This window comes from Psammomys obesus, unplaced genomic scaffold, assembly GCF_907164565.1.
Source record: "Psammomys obesus unplaced genomic scaffold, mPsaObe1.curated_primary_1811, whole genome shotgun sequence".
NCBI lineage: Eukaryota > Metazoa > Chordata > Mammalia > Rodentia > Muridae > Psammomys > Psammomys obesus.
In genome coordinates this window covers 16,188,980-16,211,158 of record NW_026591598.1, presented here as the reverse complement: position 1 = coordinate 16,211,158, position 22,179 = coordinate 16,188,980, and the positions used below count along the sequence as shown (strand labels likewise).

Below are 22,179 nucleotides of genomic sequence, written 5' to 3'. Positions count from 1 at the left end.
TATTTTTTTTTGGGGGGGGGGATTTCCATTCCTTAGCCGCCCCTCTACTCTTCATCCTTCCAATGATAAAGCTTGAAACAGTCCCAGGGCGCGCCTGTGCTGGGTCTTGGGAAGAGCGAGTCTGCGCGCGCCAGGGGGAGGGGGGAGAAAGGGAGGGGACAAGAGAGCTAGCGGTCCCGCCCGGTGATGTAGGCAGCCCAGGGAGGTGGAGCCGCGACGCCTGAAGGAGTCCCCACCGCAGCGGTGCTCTTGGTCCGCCTCATCCAGCAGCCACCAGCCCCAGCTCGAGAGACGTCCCCGCCGCCGATCGGCGGCAGGGGACAGTGGCAACCCCACCCCCACCCCCTTTTTCGGGCCTGTGGGACATCCAATGCTCCAGACCCCTGTCCCTCCTTGCTTCCCAGACGGCTGGAGTCATTCCCAGGAGAAGCTGTGCCGGGCCGCTCAAGCAGCCGCACCGGCATCTCGGCGGCCAGCCCGGCTGGGCACCGGGCATCTGCCAAACCGGCCCCGCCGGACGCCGGGCATCTCACGCAACGACTGCCTCCGGCCGCCGCCCAGCCTCTTGCAAGTCCTGGGCGGGAGGCTTCCGAGCGCCTCCGGCGTCCCCGGGACCCGAGTGAGCCCCCCGCGCTCCCAGCCCTTCGGGCCGCCACGATGCTGCCCTGGAGACGGAACAAATTCGTGCTAGTGGAGGACGAGGCCAAGCGCAAGGCGAAGAGCCTGAGCCCCGGGCTCGCCTACACGTCGCTGCTCTCCAGCTTCCTGCGCTCCTGCCCGGACCTGCTGCCGGACTGGCCTCTGGAGCGTCTGGGCCGCGTGTTCCGCAGCCGGCGCCAGAAAGTGGAGCTCAACAAGGAGGGCCCCACCTACACCGTGTTGTACCTGGGCAACGCCGTGACCCTGCACGCGAAGGGCGACGGCTGCACTGACGACGCCGTGGGCAGGATCTGGGCGCGCTGCGGCCCGGGAGGGGGCACCAAGATGAAACTGACGCTGGGCCCGCACGGCATCCGCATGCAGCCCAGCGAGCGCGGCCCCGGGGGCTCGGGGGCCCGCAAGCCGGCGCACGCCTACCTGCTGCCGCGCATCACCTACTGCGCGGCGGACGGGCGCCACCCGCGCGTCTTCGCCTGGGTCTACCGCCACCAGGCGCGCCACAAGGCCGTGGTGCTGCGCTGCCACGCCGTGCTGCTGGCGCGGGCGCACAAGGCGCGCTCCCTGGCCCGCCTGCTCCGGCAGACCGCGCTGGCGGCCTTCAGCGACTTCAAGCGGCTGCAGCGCCAGAGCGACGCGCGCCACGTGCGCCAGCAGCACCTCCGCGCGGGGGGCGCCGCCGCCTCGGTACCCCGAGCCCCGCTGCGCCGCCTGCTCAACGCCAAGTGCGCTTACCGGCCCCCGCCGGCCGAGCGAGGCCGCGGGGCTCCGCGGCTCAGCAGCATCCAGGAGGAGGACGAGGAGGAGGAGGAGGATGCGGAGGACGACGACGAGCAGGACGCCCGGGACAGCGAGGGAGGAGGCCTGGCGCGCGAGCGGCCCGAGGTGCTCAGCCTGGCCCGGGAGCTGAGGACGTGCAGCCTGCGGGGCGCCCCGGCACCTCCGCAGCCAGCGCAGCCCCGCGGCTGGAAAGCCGGCTCCAGGGAGCGGGCGGGCCAGGCGCGCTGAGAACGCCGGGCTTGGACTCGGGGGGCCCCCCCACATCGGGCCCAGCAGACGAACCTGGACTCCGACCCCGCCCAGCCCGCTTCCGCCCCCTTGGTCCCTGGCCTGCTGCCCTCGCGGTCTCCGTAGTGGTCGCCTTGCTCCTCAACCTAGCTCGTGGTGAAGCCGGATATGCCCTTGATTGTTGGGGGTGGAGGGGAGTTGCAGGAGGGAGTTTCCCTCGCCCACCACTGTGGAATTGCCCCCACGCTTTATGCCAAGTGTCTGCCCACAGACCAACCTGCTCTCTTCCAAAACAGCCTCTCAGGAGAAAGGGGGAAATGTTTGTGGAACTCCTGGAGGATGGGTTTGAACCCAGGACCCCCATCTAGGGTAGAAGTAATGGCCCTGCCCTTGATCTCTTATTCCTTATGGTAAGAACCACCCGGGAGAGATTTCAGATAAGGAAGAGAGTGGAGAGGCTGGGGAGAACTGAGGGCACCCACCTGGGACCACACACACAGGGAGGAATTCTTGGTTTTACTCGCTGTCTTTGGAAGGCTCCTGACACATCACTACTCCACCTCTAAAGGGGTCTGGGATGGTCCTGTCTACCTGCAAAGGACAGTGGGACAGGTCACAGCCCTGCACTAGGCAGCTATCCAAGCCTCTGCCTTGGCGTTCCTACAGGACACCACTCACCCCGTCTCTGCAGACAAATAACTGGTCTACTCTAGGTACCGTGCTCTGGACCAAGATGGGACCTCCAAGGGAGGTAAGGACTCATGCCCCAAACAAGCCAAGGCTCTCAGGGCAAGTAGGTCCAGACCACAGCTGTACTTACATGCCTGGTGAGGGAGGGAGAGGTATTAACACAGGCGAAGTGAGCCCTGCCCGGGTGTCTACGAAAGGCCATCACAACCCAAAGATCTATGTCATCTCCTGATCATTGTAAATAAAATGGTTTTGCTTTTTCCAGCTCTGTCACCCCTTCTGTGTAGTGCTTGCCAGGCCTGCTGTGGGTGAGACTGTCATCACGAGCCCCAAAGACAGGAGAAGGTCCAGGAAAATAGCCCTCTTTAACGTCCATACCACCTCTCCTGATGCCCTGGCAACGCCCAGGCAGGGACTGATGCCTGGAAGCTTTTCCCAGGATGTCAGGGGAGGAGGCAGTGACATATGCTTTGTTTGAAAACTGCACAAGCCAAGTCCTACAGGAGCAGCCTGTCTGTCTGTCTGTCTCTGCCTCCCACGATGTCTGTACAACATATGCTTGGGATGCAAGACCCTCTGGAGCATTTGGTAGAGTGGGAGGAGGGTTGCCTTGTTAGGGGTCTCTGTCTGGCATGGTATGTGTCATAGCCTCTAGTATAGACCATGGCCCCACCCAGTTCAGGGATGAGAGGAGGGCAGAGGGGAGGAGAGAGAGGAAGGTGAGCAGCCCAGATTTCTTTTGAAAGACTGGAGAGATGTGCCCAGTCCCTGCGACAGTGATTTTGAGCTCTGATATCGTCAGCCCTGGGCTGAGCTGGGCACTGATCCCAGAACTACTCGGAGCCTACACAAGTAGCCTGGGCTGTGGCTGGTGATCAAAATGACACTCTTTCCCAGAGCTACTGGAACAGGGATGGCGGCCACCACATGATGGCTGACCCCTCACAGGGTCAGAGGTCTGCTGCAGGAAGCCAAGGCAGCTATGCACACCAGCCTGACAAGGACCAGTTAGGCAAAGATGTCCTGTCTGCTGTGTCCCTCGTACAAGGCTTCTGCTGGTGTCTTCCCCACATCAGACAGAAGAGGTGACGTTCCACACCCACAGAGGACCGTGGGCTTCAGAGGAAGCCTCTGGGGTTGTAACAAGGTCACAAGCTTGACCTGCTGAACCCACATGGTACAGTAGATATTCCTAAACCTACTCATGGGACCAGGGCTGCTGGAGCCCTCTCCCGGGCTGGGACATTCTCACCTGAAGTGCTTAGAATTTAAGGGGCAGACACTGGATGATAAGTTACAGGCTTGATCCCAGCCTCTGGCTCCCTCCTTCACTTTTCTCCTCTGGCAACCACCCAGCACAAAATGCACACCTGCACAGCCCCCCCCCTCCCCGCCCTTCCCTCACTCAAGCAAGGCTCTGCGGACCTGGAAGGAAAAGGCCTGGGAGTGGTTTTTCTTGCCACATCTCCACTTCCGATGTGTGTGGTGGAAGGAAGGCTTGGCCAACATTTATCTATCCTCCACCAGTGAAGAGCGAGGCAGGCACGCCGCAAGCAGCTGCCACCCACCTGGCCAGAGTGTTTAAGACTGCCCTAGATCCCTGGCAGCCCTGCTCTCCACGGAGGGGGTGTGTCCTGAAAACCACACCCCTTAACAAGATCCAGACCAGCCAAGACTGGATCATGAGACCCTGTCTCAAAAACAAACTGAGCCACCACACCCAGCTGGGCTATCCAGGTTTTGTTTTGTTTTTTTGTTTTTTTGCTTGTTTGTTTTAAAGAGTTTCTCTGTGTAACAGATCTGGCTGTCCAGGACTTGCTTTGGAGACCAGGCTGGCCTGGAACTCAAAGATCTGCCTGCCTCTGCCTCCTGAGTGCTGGGATTAGAGGTGTGTACCACCACCTGGAGGGTTTTTAAAACACATTTTTTTTTCCGGTCTGTTCCAGATTCCATGGGGCACAAAGGGACTGATGTAATTAATAGGGAGCCTTATCCATCCTGCTCTAATGAAAAAGTGTATTTCTTTTTTTTGGGGGGGGAGGGGAACACTCACACATACTCTACCCCCGAGCCTATATTTTATATGATCTCAGTGATGGGAGTCCACAAATTTTACAAATTGATTTATTTTGAGTCAAGGTCTCACTGTGTTAGCCTTGAGTGTCCTGAAACTCACTATGTAGACCAGGCTGCCCTCAAATTCACCAAGATCTGCCTGCCTGCCTGCTCTGCCTCCTTCAGTGCTGGGATTAAAGATGTGTGCCACCACACCAGGCTGGATTTCTGTCTAGGTGTCTCTTTTTATGTGAGTTTTTGTTTGTTTGTTTGGTTGGCTTTGTTTGTTTTATTCATTTGTTTATTGTTTTGTTTTGGGTTTTATGTGTGCGTTCGTGTGTGTGTGTGTGTGTGTGTGTGTGTGTGTGTGTTTGGGTTTGTTTGTTTGTTTTCCACCAGGTTTCTCTGTGTAACCGCCCTGGATGTCCTGGAACTCCATCTGTAGCCCAGGCTGGCCTCGAACTCACAGAGATCCACCTGCCTTTGCCTCAAGAGTGCTGGGATTAAGGTTGTGCACCACCACACCCAACTCTCTTTCTGCGTGGGTTTTGTTTTGTTTTTTGAAGCAGGTTCTCACTATGTAGACCAGGCTGGCCTTGAACTTCTAGAGAGCCTCATGCCTCTGCCTCCCAGGAGCTGGGATTAAAGGCATGTGTCACCACACCTGGCAGATTTTTCTCTTTTTAAGTGATGGGATGCCCTCTGAGCTTTCTAGCCTGAGGTTTGGGCCTGGCGGCTACTATCAAAGCACTTTAGAGGTTCTCAGACAGGGCAATGGAGGATGGGAAGGATGGTCCTACTGAGGTCTGCAGTTTAAGGATGGGTGTCTAAACTCTCCTGGGAGCTCTGGGGCCTAAATCCATCTCTCCCTTTCCCTCCAGTGGGATGAACACTGATCAATCTGACATACCGAATACTGTCATCGGGCCTCCCAGACAACCATCCTGTCCCCATACTACTCTCCAGATGTCATGGTACATTCCTACCTCTAGGCCTTTGCACATGCTGCTCATGCTGGGGGAAATGTTTTTCCTGTTGGCTGCTGTTTTCAATCCCACCCATCCTCCAAGGCCCAGCTCCACCTACTGGAAAATTTCCTTAATGCACGATGCCCCACCTCTGCCACTATGGGGAGCATCTCTGCCTTCCGACTCAGCCCAGGGCTTGGTCTCTGCTTTCCCTACGGTCCTTGAACTCCTGTGACGGAATGTCTCACCCCTCCTGCTCATCCACCTTCATTTCTGTACTTCCTCGTGTATGCATACCTTGTCCGAAGGAGGGCAGAGAGTTGGTGCTGCTCAGGAATTATCTGTTGAACGAACACATGAATGAATGAATGAATGAATGAATGAATGAATGAATGAGCCAGATGGAAGAGCCATCGTAGGCCAGGAAACACAGTCCCTCTGCCAAGCTTCTGTTGGGAGATATGGAAGGATAAGTTCCTCAGATGCCCCACTCGGATGGACAGTGCACGGGGAGACCCACAGCCTAAGTCAAACCTCTCCTCACACATCTGCTCAGCTCTCCAAAGCCTCCAGTCGGATTCTCCCCATCCCAATGCAGAGCAGCCCCTGCTATGGCCACTCATCTTCCAGATGACCGTCTAGGCGTCTGCAGTCCCTGGTTTAATATGCTGGCAGTACACCAGACCTCAGCTCAGGGTGGCTGAGGCAAGCTGAATGGCAAGCTGGTGGGCTTTGGTAGCTGCATGACTTCAGGCAGGTTCCAAAAGGCTTTCGGAGGCTCAGTTTCCCATTTCTAGGTGAGCTGACTTCTTAGATGGCGGGAGGCTGGTGTAGTTTGTGTGGTGGGGTACCTCTCAGTTGGAGGTAGCTATTGCTGTTACCATTTTACCATTTTATCGGGAAGTCTCCCGAGGCAGAGCTCAACTGAGATCGGATGCCTGGTTTCTGGGACACCATGATGTCAGATCCAATATCTTAGACCTTGTGTGTGTGTGTGTGTGTGTGTGTGCGCGTGTGTGCGTGTGTGCGTGTGCGCGTGTGTGCGCGCGCGCTCCTGATGCTGATGAAAGGAATCCTCTACCATCTCTCTCATGGTATTCTTTGAGGCAGGGTCTCTCAGTTGAACCCAGAGTTTTCCAGTACAGCTAGCTAGTAATATCTGGGGATCTGAACTCTGGTCTTCACATTTGCACAACAAATGTTTCAACAGCAGAGCCACTTCCAGAACCCTCCTCCATCTTGTTCATCTCAGTACCCAGAACAATGCCCAATACATAGTAAACACTCCGAGGTAAATGGATGGATGGATGGATAGATGGATGAATGAATGAATGAATGAATGAATGAATGAATGAATGAAGAATGAATGATTATGTGCTCCAGGCAGCAATTCTGACACACAGACTTTTCAGTCAATGTGTGATGGTGCAACTGGCCTGACAGAAAGGAAAATATTCTAGAGACACTAGTATCCCTTGATCTGGCTATAAGGTATTTGAAACAATGGATTCCCAAGAAATGGGGGTTTTCGCAAAAAAAAAAAAAAAAAAAAAAGTCAGGCTGACAGAAGAAAGGGGAACCAGCCAAAGGGAGCTCTTGCCTCAGAAAGAGAGGTGCAGCTTGTCAGCCCACAGCCCACCTGACAGGAGGAGACTAAAGCCAGGACAGTGACAGGTCATGTCTTGACACAACAGACCACTCAGTTATGCAAGTCTTTTGCCTTCTTCTTAACCCGTACCCTCACTTCAGGATCGTGAAGACAGGCCTGTTGTGGGAGGGGTCATTGCATCTTCTCCTGGTTAGTTGTGGGGTTTTTTTTTTTGGGGGGGGGTGTTGTTTTTCCAAGATGAGGTTTCTCTGTGTGTAGCTTTGGCTGTCCTGGAACTTGCTGTGTAGAACAGGCTGCCCTCGGATTCATAGAGATCTGCCTGTGTCTTCGTCCTGAGTGCCAAGATTAAAGGTGTACACCACCATCACAGCCACCACCACCCAGTAAGAAGAAATGCCTCCATAAGATTGGTGTATAGGCAAGTTCGTGGGTTTGTTTGTTTGTTTTCTTTGATTAATGGCTAATGTGGGAGGGCCCAGCCGATGGTGAGCTTCAGTTTCTGCCTCCAGGTTCCTGCTTTGAGTTCCTGTCCTGGCTTTCCTCAGTAATGAAGTGTGACATGAGGGTTAGTTGTAAGATAAAATAAGTCCTTTCTTCACTAAATTGCTTTTCAGTCCTGGCGTTTCATCACAGCAATAGAAGCCCTAGCTAAGACCCCTTTGTCCTTGTTCCTAATGTGGTCATACTGGATAAACAGGTATCTGTTTTCTGTTTTTGCTTTCCACTGTCAACTTGTCTCTTTTTAATTGGCTTCCTGAGAACAAATGGCTGAATGGCTGGAGCCCAGGCTGTGTGGTGATTTGAATGAGGATGTCCCACATAAGCTTAGATGTGTGAATACTCAACCCCAGTTGGTAGCGCCATTATGGTAGGTTTAGGAGATAAGGCTTTGTGGGGTGTGGGGGGGGGGGAATCTTTGAGATTTAAAAACCCTGTGCCGTTCCCAGTGTGTTCTCTCTGCTTTGTGCCTGAGGTTCAAGATGTGATCTCTCAGAATTCAGTTCCTGTCACCCTGCCTGCTGCTTGTTGCCACACTTGCTGACATGACAGAGACAGACTCGTACGTGTCCCTCTGGAATCGAAAGCCAGATAAAGCCTTCTTTCCTTTAGGGGCTTGAATGAGAACTAGCCAGTGTCTCTCTCCGCCTTGGGCTTGGGGATGGAGATGGGAGCTCCTGCCACATTACAATCATGCCTGCCTACCTGCTGTCAGGATCCCCAACATGGGCTGTAACTTCTCATTTCTTTACAGTGCAGCAGGAAACAGAAACCGGACAGGAAATAGGGTCTGGCTATAAACTTAAGCCACCCTGCACTGACCCACTTCCTCCAGTGAGGCTGAATCTCCTAAAGATTCTACAGCCTCATGAAACAGAGCCACTCATCTGGGGACCAAATATGGTAGACACGTCCCATTCACACTGTAATGGTATGCTGTCACATTCAGGACCCAGGGGGCTTAGTCCTGGGGCTTTTGTTGAAACTGTTTGGGAAAGAGAATTTTGCTTTTGCTAGAGTTTCTGAGAGGGTAGCAGACATGTCTAGTGTTTCTGGAAGCCACCTACTTCCATGAGAAGAGAAAACCTGGATGTGAAGGTAGCACAAAGAAAAGAAGATGGGAGACTGATTGGTTCTCACCAATCCGGTTCAAGTCCAGAGTTTTCCGTTCCTTAAGACAACAAGTTACAGCCAGGTGAAGTGGCAACGCCTGTAATCCCGCACTCGGGGAGGCAGAGGCAGGAGGATCTCTGTGAGTTGGAGGCCAGCCTGGTCTACAAAGCGAATCCAGGACAGCCAAGGCTACACGGGGAAACCTTGTCTCGGCGGGGGGAGAGAGGAGACAATAAGCCCTCCCCATATCAGTATGAGTTAGTTAGGCTTTCTCTCTCCTATGTCAAGGAGGGTCCAGGCCCCACCCACCATTGCTGTTATCATCAAACGGCAGTTTCAGAAAACCGGGACTACCTTGTCTTCCATCTCAGCTTGCCCCTCCTCAACCTTCAAAGTCTCCTCTCTATGGACCAGCTCCCTTTGGTGTTGTATCAGTTACCTTCTTGTTAATACAACAACAGATTCAGGAAGGAAGTTTACTCTGGCTCATACACTGAGGGTGCACAGTCCATCATGGCAGGAAAGCTATGGTAGGGGGAGAGATGGAGTCTGGTCACGCGATGTCAGAAGTCAGGAAGAGAGAGACTAATACAGACTCGCAGCTAGCCACCACTGCTTTGTTCCGTCCGAGTCCCAACCCCTGGCACAGTGTCACCCACAGTCTTCCCGCCTCAACAGGCCCAGTCTAGAAACTCCCTCACACACACACACTCAGAGGTGTGTCTCCTAGGTGAGTCTAGTCCTGTCACGGTGACAATCAACAGTAACTCTTACGGGTGTTCACAGCTTCTATCGGTCCCTTCTCTGACACCAGCTCACCCACATCTCTTATACTCAGTCCGTCACCACCTCTAGCCTCCATCCGAATGCAGGGACACGAGGCAGAGTGGTGACGGCCCCGTGGTCACAGCTCTGGACAGTCACCCCCATCCATTCTGCTATGGGCACTCTGGTTGTTAGCCTGACTGGGGGAGTCATTCTCCGTGTATAGAGTTCCTGGTGCTGGGGTGTCTTGGGACAGCCCAAGCCCTGGAACCTTGTCCCCTTCCAGGCCATGGACTACCCAGTGGCTCCCACCTGAGAGGCAGTGGCCTCAGCAGCCCAACTTGAAAGATTACTCGGACAGGCCACCCTATGAGATGGCCTACCAGGGGACTTCAAAACAGCTCTACAACAAGTCGGCTGAGCTAGGCATGGCGGCTCAGGCCTGTAATCCCAACACTCATGTATGGGAGACAGGAAGATCAGGACTTCAAGGTTGCCCACGTCCACATAGCCACTTTGAGGCCAGACTTGGCTACAGGAAGCTCTGTCTCAAAAACTAAAGACATAAATAAATCAAAGAAAGCTGGGGTGAGACCAGTCTAAACCACCCCAGGCTGAAGGGGTTTTTTGTTTTGTTTTGCTTTTTTATCTGCTGGACAAAACTATTGCATGGGATGAGTCAGACTCTGAGACGGGGTGGAAATAAACATAGCAGGGATTTCCTGGAGGAGAGAAAACGAAAACCAGAAAAAGGAGATCCCATTGTAAACCATTGCTGCCCCCGTCCCTTCTGGCCACAACAGGCTTGTGAGGTGAGGTGAATTTCTGCATTATTCCACAATATGAGATATGGCCCAAGATACCGCCAGGAAGGGCCCCAACTGCCTCTGAAGCCTGGGGCAGGAAAGGGCTCAGCAGGTGGGGGTAGTCTACCTTTCAGCCTTGATCCGCCTGTGATCTCCTGCCCCCTATGGACTGAATGGGGGCAACAGCCTTTAGCATCAGGCAGACGCTGGGGGGTCAAAGAGACCATCCTCCCACCCGACCCCACTCTGCATCAGAAGGCCCAGAGATTTCACCTACCACATCAGCTGGGGCCCCGCATCCCATTGGCTGAGGCCCGATTCTTCCCACTCTACAGACCGTAGATGGTGGCAGGTCCTGGGAAGTCTACCATAGACAGGACCTCTGTGGGAGCAGCTTGATGGTCTGTGTGGATGCAGCCCCAGGTGTTAGACTCCTTAGAGATCTATTAAGTGCCATTAAATTCCTCTCCCAAGATCATAACAGCAACGTGTTCCTATTTGAAAATGGAAAAAGCAAATACATAAGAAAAAGTGGATTCCCTCTCGGTCAGCCATGGCTGTGGTCCCATTCCTCCATCCCTCAGCACATACACGCCTATATAGTTAATACTGCAGCCTGGACCGCCCTCCTCCTCCCTGCTCCTGCACATAATACAGGCTTTGCCATTTACCTTCACAAGCACAGAGTCATTCTTTGACACATTACCCTGCAAAGAGCTGTGTTTTTCACTTACCTCATGCTTGGCCCTGCAGCTTCCTGGTTCCTAGTCTAATTCATTCTTTAAATAGCTGCAGAGTGTATTTAACCCTTCCTGTTTAGCATGCTCAGGGCATCGCCACTTGAAAAGGTGTCTAATGAGTGCCTGTTGCATGTAGATTATCAGAACACACTTCTTGGCTAGAGGGCTGGCTCCGTAGTCAAGGGTGACAGCTGCTCTTCCAGAGGACCCAGGGTCAATTCCAGGTAGCAACATGGTTCCTTGCAACCATCTGCAACTACAATTCTAGGGGCTCTGGTGCCCTCTTCTGGCCTCAAAGGGTGCTACACAGACACGCAGGCAAAGCATTCATACATATAAAATACATATTTTTTTAAAAGCCACGTGTAATGGTGCATGCCTTTAATCCCAGCCCTCGTGAGGCAGAGACAGGCAGATCTCTGTGAGTTTGAGGCCGGCCTGGGCTATATAGGAAGTTCCAGGCTGCTCCAGGGATGCACAGTGAGACCCTATCTCAAAAGAAAATAAATAAGTAAATAAATAAAATCTGAAAATAAAATAATTCAAGGCCAGCTTCATCTACAGAGCAAGCTTGAGTCCGTCCTGTCCTACGTGAGAGGATATCTCAATCATCAGGAAACAGAGAGAGAGGGAGGAGAAATGGAAACGGCCAGAGAAATTATCACAAACGTGAATGGTGATGATGGGTGATAAAAAAAGACAGATACATAGCTTTCATTTGATTTGGTTGCGTGCTTTTGATCACATATGTAATGAGGAGGAGGCATGTGGGCTTCAGAGGACAGCTTCATAAAACTGGTTCCCCGATTATACCTCCATGTGGGTTCTAGGGCTTGAACCTCAGGGTTCCAGATTTTTGGTGGCGTGCGTTTACCTGCTAAGCCATCTCACCAGCCCAGAAAACAATCAATTTTCAAGTAACTTAAAGAAAAGATGTCCATTTCATTTTAAAAAAAAATGGAAAATGACAAGGGTGGGGGTGAAACAAAGCTAGGGTACAGGGCTCCACGGCAGGTCCCAGGCTAGCAGAAGGGGCAGAGGGGCCAGGGCACCCCTGTGGTGAGGTTGGTCGTGGCCCTGAACAGCTAAGAGGCTGATTCTGAGCTACCGGGAACAGCTCTAGACTGCAGAATGAAACAGACGGGAGAGCTGCCACCCACCTCTATGGACTCCAGAACCTCCCGCCCAGGAGAGCCAGCAGGACATGAATCCACCAATGCCTTTCACAGCACCAAGAAGCCAGGACCAACCTGGCACCAGGCCCATCTCTCTGCAGTCTGCCACAGTGCACCCAGAAGCATCCAGGGTCACCTCTGCCTGGTGCTCAAGTCCTTCTCTGATCTATCTGCTCTTCTGAATGGAAGCCACGTTGAGACAAAAGTCCAGCTGCCTGGGCACCCAGAAGAGCCTTCTTCAGCCCTCAAGGCTCTAGAACACAAGAAGTCATTGGTGGTAGGAATTGGGGGGGGGGGGCACGATGGACACAGACTGACGCGACTGAGCAGGTCTTTGGTAATTGCTCACAGCTCACTCGTCACACCTTCCATTTCTACCCCGTTTTCCCTCCCCAGGCCTCCACAAAAACACCGTAAGTGGTGTTGCCTGACCTAAGACAAATGCCGGTCAATCAAATAAGAGCTGTATTAAACTGGCGGTGGCAGTGCACGCCTTTGATCCCGATGCTTGGGAGGCAGGGGCAGATGGATATGTGAAACAGAGGCCACCCTAGCTTACACCGTGAATTCTAGGACAGCCAGGTCTATGTACAAAGACCCTATCTTGAAAAAGCTATAACAAAAGCTTTATTCTTTGCTCCTACAGGATCATTCGGCCTCCCACAGATTGCTGCATCCTTCTCTCCTATATGGGGGATCCCAGGTGATGTTCCTGTCTCTAGGTTAGTCGTGACTCCATCTTGATAATCCACAGTTATGCACTAAATTGTAAGGTTTACTATCCCTCCCCCCGGAAAAAAAAAATTGCAGAGAGTAAAATCAAGGTTAGCACCAGCAGGAAATGTAAGCATGGAAAGTCAAGAAGCACCTGCAACGCATGTCTGGAAGCATGCAAACACATCCTTCCCTCTGCTCCCCCACTCCAGGCATGGCCTTGGCCTTCAGCTTGCCGATTGAAGAATCTGCAGTTTGCCATCATGGATTGAACATCTGCCCGTCATTCAGGAGGGAGCTGGGTCAGGCATGAGCAAACCACGCTGAGCTGATGTCATCCTCTATTAACTTTTACAAGTAGCCAAGGAGGTTGACGGCACTCGGGGAGCTTCAGAGGGTCCAGAGGCAGATTTCTCTGTGTTTTCATGAGGAAGAATTAGTTACTATGCCAACCTAGAGCCTAGCGTTATTGTCCCAGAATTATTCATTCTTTCTCTTTCTCTCTCTCTTTTTTTTCCTGTTCAACCAAGCATGAGGAATATGTAATTGTCAGATGCGAGTTTCAACTTCCAAACCAGTGGCTCTTTGGGAGGTTATGGAAGCATAACCCCTTGGCTACTAAAACCTCTAAAGAGGCAGAGACCATAGCCTTGAGAAGGAGAGTGCCCCAATTCCATTCCTGCTGCTGTGATAAAAATACCACGTCAAAAAGCAACCCGGCAGCAACGGGGCTCCTTGGTCTCACTATTCCAGGTTATACAGTCCATCGCTGTGGGAACGTCTCAGCAGCAGGAACTGAAGCAGGTGGTCAGGTCACAGTCAAGAGCAGAGAGACACGAGTGCACGAACGCTCACTACTCAGCTTTTTACACCTGTCCAGTCCAAACACAGAGAATGTGCAGCCCTCTGCTCGATGGGTCTTCCACCTCAGCTAAACCAATTAAGAAGAAATCCCTCACACACATGCTCACAGGCCGAGCTGAGCTAGACAACCTGTCACTGAGACCCTCTTCTCTGTGATTTACACTGTGGCAAGCTGACGGTTAAGGCTTTATGTTCCCTGAGCTATGAATTATGGAAAAGAAGCATCTCCCTGCACTGGATTCTGGCTGGAAGATACACCAAATTCTTCATTACAGATACATTCTAGCTGACATTAAACAAGCCCACTAACACGTAAAACAGGGCACTCTGGTAGTGAGAAATGTGCCAAGTATGACCAGAACATCGCATGCTTGCCTTTACTTCTTTGATGACAAAAAGGGGGGGGGGCTTCTGTTCAGAATCAATCCTGTTTGGACTACCACGATGCTAGCTGTTTGTTGATCTCCCCTGAGGTTGCTGGCAGAAGTATGGCAGGCAGAGTTAGAATACATGTCTACTCCCACAGGGACCTGTCTGGGTAGCTTTGGTAATGACCTCTCCGGTGTGACCAGCCGGCCACCAGATGGCAGACTGACCCTCTCAGGACCTGGTACCATGTTGAAGGCTGAGTCACTGATCTTGGCAGTTGGGCACTTAGCTGTGACAGGAAGCCTAAGCTTAGATAACAAACGGCTAGTCACGTCAGTACGGAATCCTCATTTTATTCAGGCCATCCACATCCTCAGCCCAAAGACAACCTTCTCTGGCTTCCTTGCTAGACGAAAGCATCCTTCTTACCATTCCCCCCACAGTACCTTCCTGCTCCTCAGAACCAGTCTGTGAAGACAAATACTTCAGTAGCCATCTTGGAGCTGGACGTGAACTTGGGAAAGGTGTACTGTGGTGCACATGCAGAAAGTCAAAGGACAACCTTGGAAGTCTGCTCTCCTTCTGCCACACGGGTTGTAGGACTCAAAAGCGAGGCAGCCAACTTGGCAGCAAGCGCCTTCACCCACTGAGCCGTCTCACCAACTCTTTCCATTTGAAAATGGAAGGTACAAGGTAAGAATGTGGAAACTGAGTCACTGAAGACAATGTGGGGACTAGACTGAAAGAAAAATAAAGTTATATTTGATGCAGACCAGGCTGGGCATGGTGGCACACGTCTTTAATCCCTGTACAGCGGAGGCGGGAGGATTGCTGTAGGTTTGAGGCAAGCCTGGGTTACATTGCAATAAATAAATAAATTTATCTCAATAACTAATTAATACTTAAACCGTTATTCGGAGTTTTCTGTAACATAAGTTAACCCAGTACTAACCCACAGAATAAATCACATGTCAGAGGAGAACCGGACATGAGGGCAATCTGGCTGCAACATTGGTCATCCCATAGGTCACCCGGTGGCTTCAGCTCCTCTGGTTTGTTTGGCAAGGGTCTCTTTCCTCCCCTGGGGCTCCATGTTTGTCCCTCTCAAATCAGTGTGCTTTGCTGAAGAGATGACTCCACGTCAGTGTTCACAGCATCTACTCCGTAGTTCACAGTATCCACTCCGGGGTTTACTGCGGCTCCACTCCATTCGGTAGAGAGAGCCTCAACACAAGCTCTCAAAACACAGCTCAAAGCCAGTAAGTGTAAGAGAAAGCAGCTGCAAGGCACAGGCCTGGAATCCCAGCTACTCAGGGCCTGAGTCAGGAGGATTGTGAGAGTATGAGGTCGGCCTGGGCTCAGAGTGAGTTCAAGGTCAGCCTCGTCAACGTAGTGAGACCCTGGCTCAGATGATGACAAGGAATAAATGGCAGAACATTTGTCTAGCATGTACAAGGCCCTTAGCTCAACCTCCAGTGCTGAAAACAAAGTGTTAAAACAATTAAGGGACTGCATGTCTAATCAAAAGACAAGGTTTCAGGGTTTCCTTTCAATAGATTTAACTAAATATGTATTTATTTACTTTACTGTGTATGAGCGTTTGCCTGCCTGTGTCTGTGCATTTCTGCCAGAAGAGGGCAATCAGGCGTCTGGAACTGGACCTAGGAGAGGTTGTGAGCTACCAAGTGGGTGCTGGGAATTGAAGTCTGCTCCTCTGTGAAAGCAGTCACTGTTCTTAAGTGAGACATCTCTCTCCCATCTTGCTTTGTTTGTTTTGAAAGAGGCTCTTACTACTTAAGCCTGTCTGGCCTGGAACTCACTTTGCCTCCCCAGTGCTGGGCTTAAAGGGGTGCTCCACAAGGTGGGTCATGTTTTGTTTTATGTTTGTTTGCTTTTTCAAGGCAGGGTTTCTCTGTGTAGCCCTGGCTGTCCTGGAACTCTCTGTAGACCAGGCTGGCCACAGACTCACAAAAATCTACCTGCTAGGGGTTGGGGATTTAGCTCAGTGGTAGAGCGCTTGCCTAGCAAGCGCAAGGCCCTGGGTTCGGTCCTCAGCTCTGGAAAAAAAAAAAAAAAATCTACCTGCTGCTACCTCCTGAATGCTGAGATTAAAAGGTGTGTGCCACAACAGCCTGGCAGTTATGTTTATTTTTAGGCAATAAAAATCTAATTTATAACAGAACCAGCTTTTGTTTGGTTTGTTTTTGTTGTTGTTTTGAGACAGGGTTTCTCTGTATGGCTCTAGGCGTTCTGAAACTTGCTCTGTAGACCAGGCTGGCCTCAAACTCAAACATCTGCCTGCCTCGGCCTCCCAAGTGCTGGGATTACAGGTGTGGGCCACCACCACCTGGCAGAACCAACTTTAAAAGGACCAAAAAAACTAAAAATAAGAACAAAACTTTTTCTTATTTTGGGACCCATGGAATCTATGAATTTGGAAAGAAAAAAAATCAATAGCTGCTAACAAACATTTGCCCTTATCATCTTATAAATGTGACTTTGACCCCAATATAAATTCTGTTTCCATATCACTTTATTACAGTGATTAAATTATTGACTGGTAAATATTTTTTTACTCTCACCGTTCATCCAAAGTCACAGTAATTAATAAGCTTATTTCTGGATCATGCTATTTGGTGCATTAATTAAAATGTATATATACTAGCTGGGGTATGGTGGTACAAGCCTTTCATCCTAGACTTCAGAGTCAGAGGCAAATGCACCTCTGTGAGTTCTGAGCCAGCCTGGTCTACACAGTGACTTCCAGGCCAGCCAGGATATATAATGAGACCCTGTCTTTAGAAATTTATGTATACTAATATCACAAATATTTTAACTATTCTAACAACCAGAGTCTAATTAGACCAGCTCTCGCAGACTGACAGATCAGACAGACACAAATATGACTTTCTTTCTCTTGCATGTGTCAGATAAAGTTTTGCTATGTAGCCGTGGCTTGCCTTAAAGTTACTGAGTAGACCAGGCCAGTCTTGAACTCACAGAGATTTGCCTGCCTCTGCCTGCTGAGCACCAGGGTTCAAGGCATGTGCCACCATGGCAGGCTGAAAGTAAATATTTATGAAAAACCTGGTTAAAGAGTTGCAAATATTATACAGAACTTCATGCTTAACACATCTAAAATACACCCATTTTTCCATATTTTTTATAAAATAGTCACAAAAATCAGCCTGTGTTAAGTCACCAGAAAAATGATATATTTCAATATTTGACCAAAAAAAAAAAAAAAGGCCACATGTAATTTTATGCCAACAGTTATAAACCTTTTGATGAAAGTGAAAAATTCTATGGAAAAAAAAAAAAAAAAGGCTCTTCAACTGATTAACCGAACTGACTCAAGAGAAAACAGAAACTCTTAATTGTCCTACAAACTTTTTTTTTTTCAGGTTCTCACTATGTAGACCAACTTTTTTCAGTCTCTGAGCTGCTGGGATTAGAAGCATGCACTACAAGGTTTGGCTATATCCCTACAACCTTTAAAGAAATTGATAGTTTAAGCACCTTTTTTTTTTTTTCCTTTTTGAGACTGGGTTTCTCTGTGTAGCTCAGGCTGGCGTTGAACTCAGATATCCACCTGCCTCTGCCTCCAAGCGGGGACTAAAGCTGTGAACCGTGTGTCCATGTGTGACTCTAAGCTTTTTCTTAAAAGAAAAAAAAATACTCAAGATGGTTTTTTGTTCTGGTTTTGGGGGGGAGAGGCGGACCTAGAGCCTTGCACAAACTGAGCAAGCTCCATGTCTCTAAGCTTCACCCAGCCTCCTCGGGATGACTTTCTCAAGGAAATCTTGCCCAGGTGTCAAGAAATAAACTATTCTAACCTTTCATAAAATTCCTTTAGAAATTAGATGCAGCAGTTTTCAGAGGACACAAAGACTAATTCTAAAATATATACAGAAGAGCAAATTTTAATGGGAAAACGGTGAGAGTGTGTGGCCTCCAGGAAGCAGGATTTACTCCAGGTCATGGCAAGAGGAACAGACAGGCTGTGGTGGAGCGCCTGGGCCAGTGTAAAGAAAACCTTCACTTTTTATTATTAACACAAGGGAAAAAAAATAAAGGGGGAAGAAGAGGAGAGGGAAGAAGGGAAAGGGGAGAGAGACAGGGGGAGGAGAAAGAGAAGGGAGAAGAAAAAGGGCTGGAGAGAGGATATAGTTGTTAAGAGAGTATACTGCTCTTGCAGAAGACCCAGGTTCCATTCCCAGCAGCCACACAGAGGCTCGAAGTCATCTTTAACTCCAGTTCCAGAGGATCCTGTACCCTCTTCTCGCCTCAGAGGGTTCCTTCATGCACATGGTGCATAGAAACACAGTCACACACACACATATATGTATACATAAAAATGAAAATAAAAATTAAATGTATAAATAAAAAGGTTTACATAAACATTTTCTTTAAGAAAAGAAAGAGATGGAGGAGAAGGGGGGGGATAGAAGGCAGCAGGTACAGTGTGCGTAATCATGAACAGAATGACTAGTAGGAAAAATAGAAAGTCCAGAGTTGTTCGCACATGCAAAGCGTATTAGTTCCTTTTCGCTGCTATGATAACATACCATGACAAAGGAAAATTACAGAATGGAGAGGTTGTTAGAGCTTATGATTCCAGAAAGAATAGACTCCATCACGGCTGCAGGCATTAATTCAGAACATGGCTGTTCTGGCAGGAGATCACATCCAAAGACCTTCTAGGTCTCTGTGATCTGGCTGGAACACAGAGGTACCTTTAGTCGGGAGACAGAGGCAAGCAGATATGAGCTCAAGGCCAGCCTGTTATAGAGCAAGTTTCAGGTAAAGAAAATTTTTGGCATGGTGCTACACACCTTTAATCCCAAACAATGAAGGTAAAAATAGTTTGTAGAAGGAAGCACACTTGTTTGAAAGTGTGTCTAATTGAGTAGCGGAAAAGGTGAGGAATCAGAGAAAGACTTGACAGACTAGGATACACCCAACTCTCATGGGAAGAGAGAGGAAAGAAAAGCTTGAGGGGCAGTGATGGAGGAGGCAGTTGGGACGGTAGTAGACAGGTTGCAGCGAGAGAGCTCAGGTGAAGACTGAATGAACCAGAGAATGAGAAGGAACCAGTAGATTAGAAAAGATCGCTGGGGCTGGAGAGATGGCTCAGAGGTTAAGAGCACTGGCTGTTCTTCCAAAGCTCCTGAGTTCAATTGCCAGCAACCACATGGTGGCTCATAACCATCTATAGTGAGAGCTGGTGCCCTCTTCTGGTGAACAGGTAGAATGCTAAATAAATAAGAAAATAAATAAATAAACAAATAAAAGATTGTTGGCCTTCATTGGAGGCCAAGCAGAGCAATCCAGAGGCCGAGAGAGAAGGCAGTTGGAATAAATTAGTTGGGAGAGGAGTTTGAGCCAGAAACAGCGGAGGTGAACCAGCCAGCTCGGAAAGAACAAGAAAGAGTGAGATTGTAGCTTCCAGGCCTAGGTCTAGGTTAGCTGACAGAGGCAGTAATCCTCTGAGACAACAACCGAAGGAGAACAAAAGTTACTTTTACAAGGCACAGTGGCAGGAGAATAAGAAGCTGAGATAACAGAGAGGCCCCGAAGTGGGGAAGAGCTATGAAGTCTTCAAAGCCTGCCTCTGGTTACACGCCTCTTCCAGCAAGGCACACCTCCCAAACCTCCCCAAACAGCCAGCTGGGGACGGAGTGCTCAAATACCCAAGCCTATGGGGGGCATTTCTCATTCCCATCATCTTTCAGTTCCTGGTCCACACACAGCTGTCCTGTAGATCTCCGGGGAAAGGAAAATACATTCTATGACTGATGCCAGGAAAAGCGGATATACGCTTGAAAGGAATTGTCTTTGACTTCTGTCATACACCAGAGTTAACAGAAATCAGTTCTCAACAGCAATCTAAACTTTTCAGCAGCACGTCTCCCTGAGGTGGGTCTTACAGTTCCACGCACAAAGGACGGGACTCACCAGGTCTCAAGGTCAACACACTCCTCATCATCTCATGGTGTTCCCAACAGATGGTCCGCAGTAAGGCAGCAGGCGCTTGCGGCTCCCAGCTGGCCCTCAGTTTATTGTTACTTTTAGACAAAGTCTAACTGTGTACCCAAGGCTGGCCTGGATTCAGCTCACTATGTAGACCAGGCTGGCCTTGAATGCACCAAGATCTACCTGCCTCTGCCTCCTTAGTGCAGGGATTAGGCGTGCAACACCACACTCCGTGTCCAGTGGCGGACTGCTTACCCAGTTTCTTTGCTGCTCTCATGGTCACGTCAGTCTTCACACAGCCTTCCCTTTCATTTCTGGGAAAACTGACTAAGGAAGTTGGCTAAGCGCTTCCTGTGTCTGGGCACTGTTCCGTTTCCTAATGCTTCCTACCCATTTCCTGTCAGTAACTGTATTCACTGGTAAAAATCTGCTGTTTCTTTTCCCTTTTTTTCTGCTCTAGCTTTTCAAACTTCAGTTGTATTCCTCCACAAAGTCCTTTATTGAATGGAACTTGATTTCTGTGTGGCCAAGTCTGAAGGCTTAAAGGTTTTGAAAAGCTCTCTCCCCCCCCCCACACACACCCTTTTTATTGTTTGAGATCGTGTCTCTACAGCCCACGAGCTTCAAACTCTCACTAATCCTTCTGCCTTAGCTTCCCCAACACTGGGACTACAGCCATGAGCCGTCACTCTGGCTTCCTCTAATGCCCGTTTAAGGCTTTTCCTGCTTCTCTATTGAATGCCTGTCTGCTTATTGAGTTTAGGGGTCTTTTAAATATAGATTACAGGTCCTTATCCTCCAGGAAGTTAGCTCCCTGATATTCTGGCCTACCTTAGGTGTAGACTTGCTTTTACTCATGCCTAGAGAATGCTGAAGATAGGAGCCACAGTTCTGTCCAGGACTGCCTACCAAAGCCGGGGGGTGAGCATGGCATGGCTAAAGGGGTGCCAGAGACTCTGATAGCATCTTCTGCAATCCCCATTTTGTCTGCCATAAACACCCTTGCCCCCATCATTTAGGGCTCCTCCTGGACTCCTGTCATCTAGAAAGCTTTCCTCTAGACCATCAGCTCTTCAGCATTGCCGCAGGCCCCAGGTCCTAATTGTCTGTCACAGTGTTTCCTACCTGTTGATTTTATGTCTTCCTTCACTAGAGGGTGAGAACCTCAAAGGCAGGTACCAAGTCTCAGGCACCTCTCATTGCCAGGTGGTGCCAGGGCAGGTGTCACACAGGCTTCATTATAACATGAAGTAACACTCGTTGAACCCTTGCTGGTACCAGATACTGTCCTAAGAGGAGCATGTAACTCATAGCTCAGCTTGCTTGGTTCTGACCATCTGGGGCTGGATGGATGGCTCAGTGGCTAGAACGCTTTCTGCTCTTTCATAGTTTGGTTCCTAGAACCCACATCCAGCAGCTCATGACCACCTGTAACTCCGATCCCAGAGGATCTGACCTCTTCCGGCCTCCATGTGTACCCACGTGTGTGCAGCATGCACGTTCATGGACACAGACTCATAAATAAAAATCAGGAGGGGGGAATTCTTACAAGGAAGCAGTCTGCCAGTCAGTGCTATGAGGCTGACAGAGATGAAGGGTAACAGGCCTAAGCTAGAAGGGAGTCAATTGGCTCCACCAAGGGGCAAGTATGCCTTCATACTGGCTAGACTAGTTCCTTCCCTCTCCCTCTCAGAGCCTTGTATCTCTGAATCTCTGACTTTGCAAGCAAGCTTTCTGGAATAGCCAGAGGAAGCCATCTATTGGCAGTAGCTGCCTCCCAGCTTAACAACCACAATGGGAAAAAAAATTCCCACCCACTCAGCAGAAGGAGGAGGTTTCTGGTTGGCTCCTGCTGCCGGTACCTGCTGACAATGATTGGCAGCCCACCAGGGGCTCACCCCTGAAAGAACCAAAACAAAAGATGTAGTAAGCCTCTCCGAGCAGAATATCAGCCCAGTGGATCTCATCAGCAGGGACACCGTGTCATCCTAGCTGTCAGGGGAACAAAAAGGACACAGAACTCACTTGCCTTGGTGCACAGCAGCAGTGCACCAGAAACAGAAGAATTATGTGATTGTCTGAGCCACAGGCCTACTCCCTGGCCTACCCACTATGTCAGATTCTCTGAAGTTCTGGGGACCCCAGTGGCAAACAAAAGCAGCGTTCTGGTTT

The 22,179-nt window shown here is 50.2% G+C and overlaps 1 protein-coding gene across 1 annotated transcript; it reads left to right on the top strand.

The window, feature by feature from the left end:
- The first annotated feature begins 566 nt into the window (after positions 1-566).
- On the top strand, positions 567-2,619 carry Fam43b (family with sequence similarity 43 member B). The gene has a single exon (XM_055611244.1). The coding sequence runs from the start codon at positions 658-660 to the stop codon at positions 1,663-1,665; it is 1,008 nt and encodes a 335-aa protein (XP_055467219.1). The 5' UTR covers positions 567-657; the 3' UTR covers positions 1,666-2,619.
- The last annotated feature ends 19,560 nt before the right edge of the window (positions 2,620-22,179 follow it).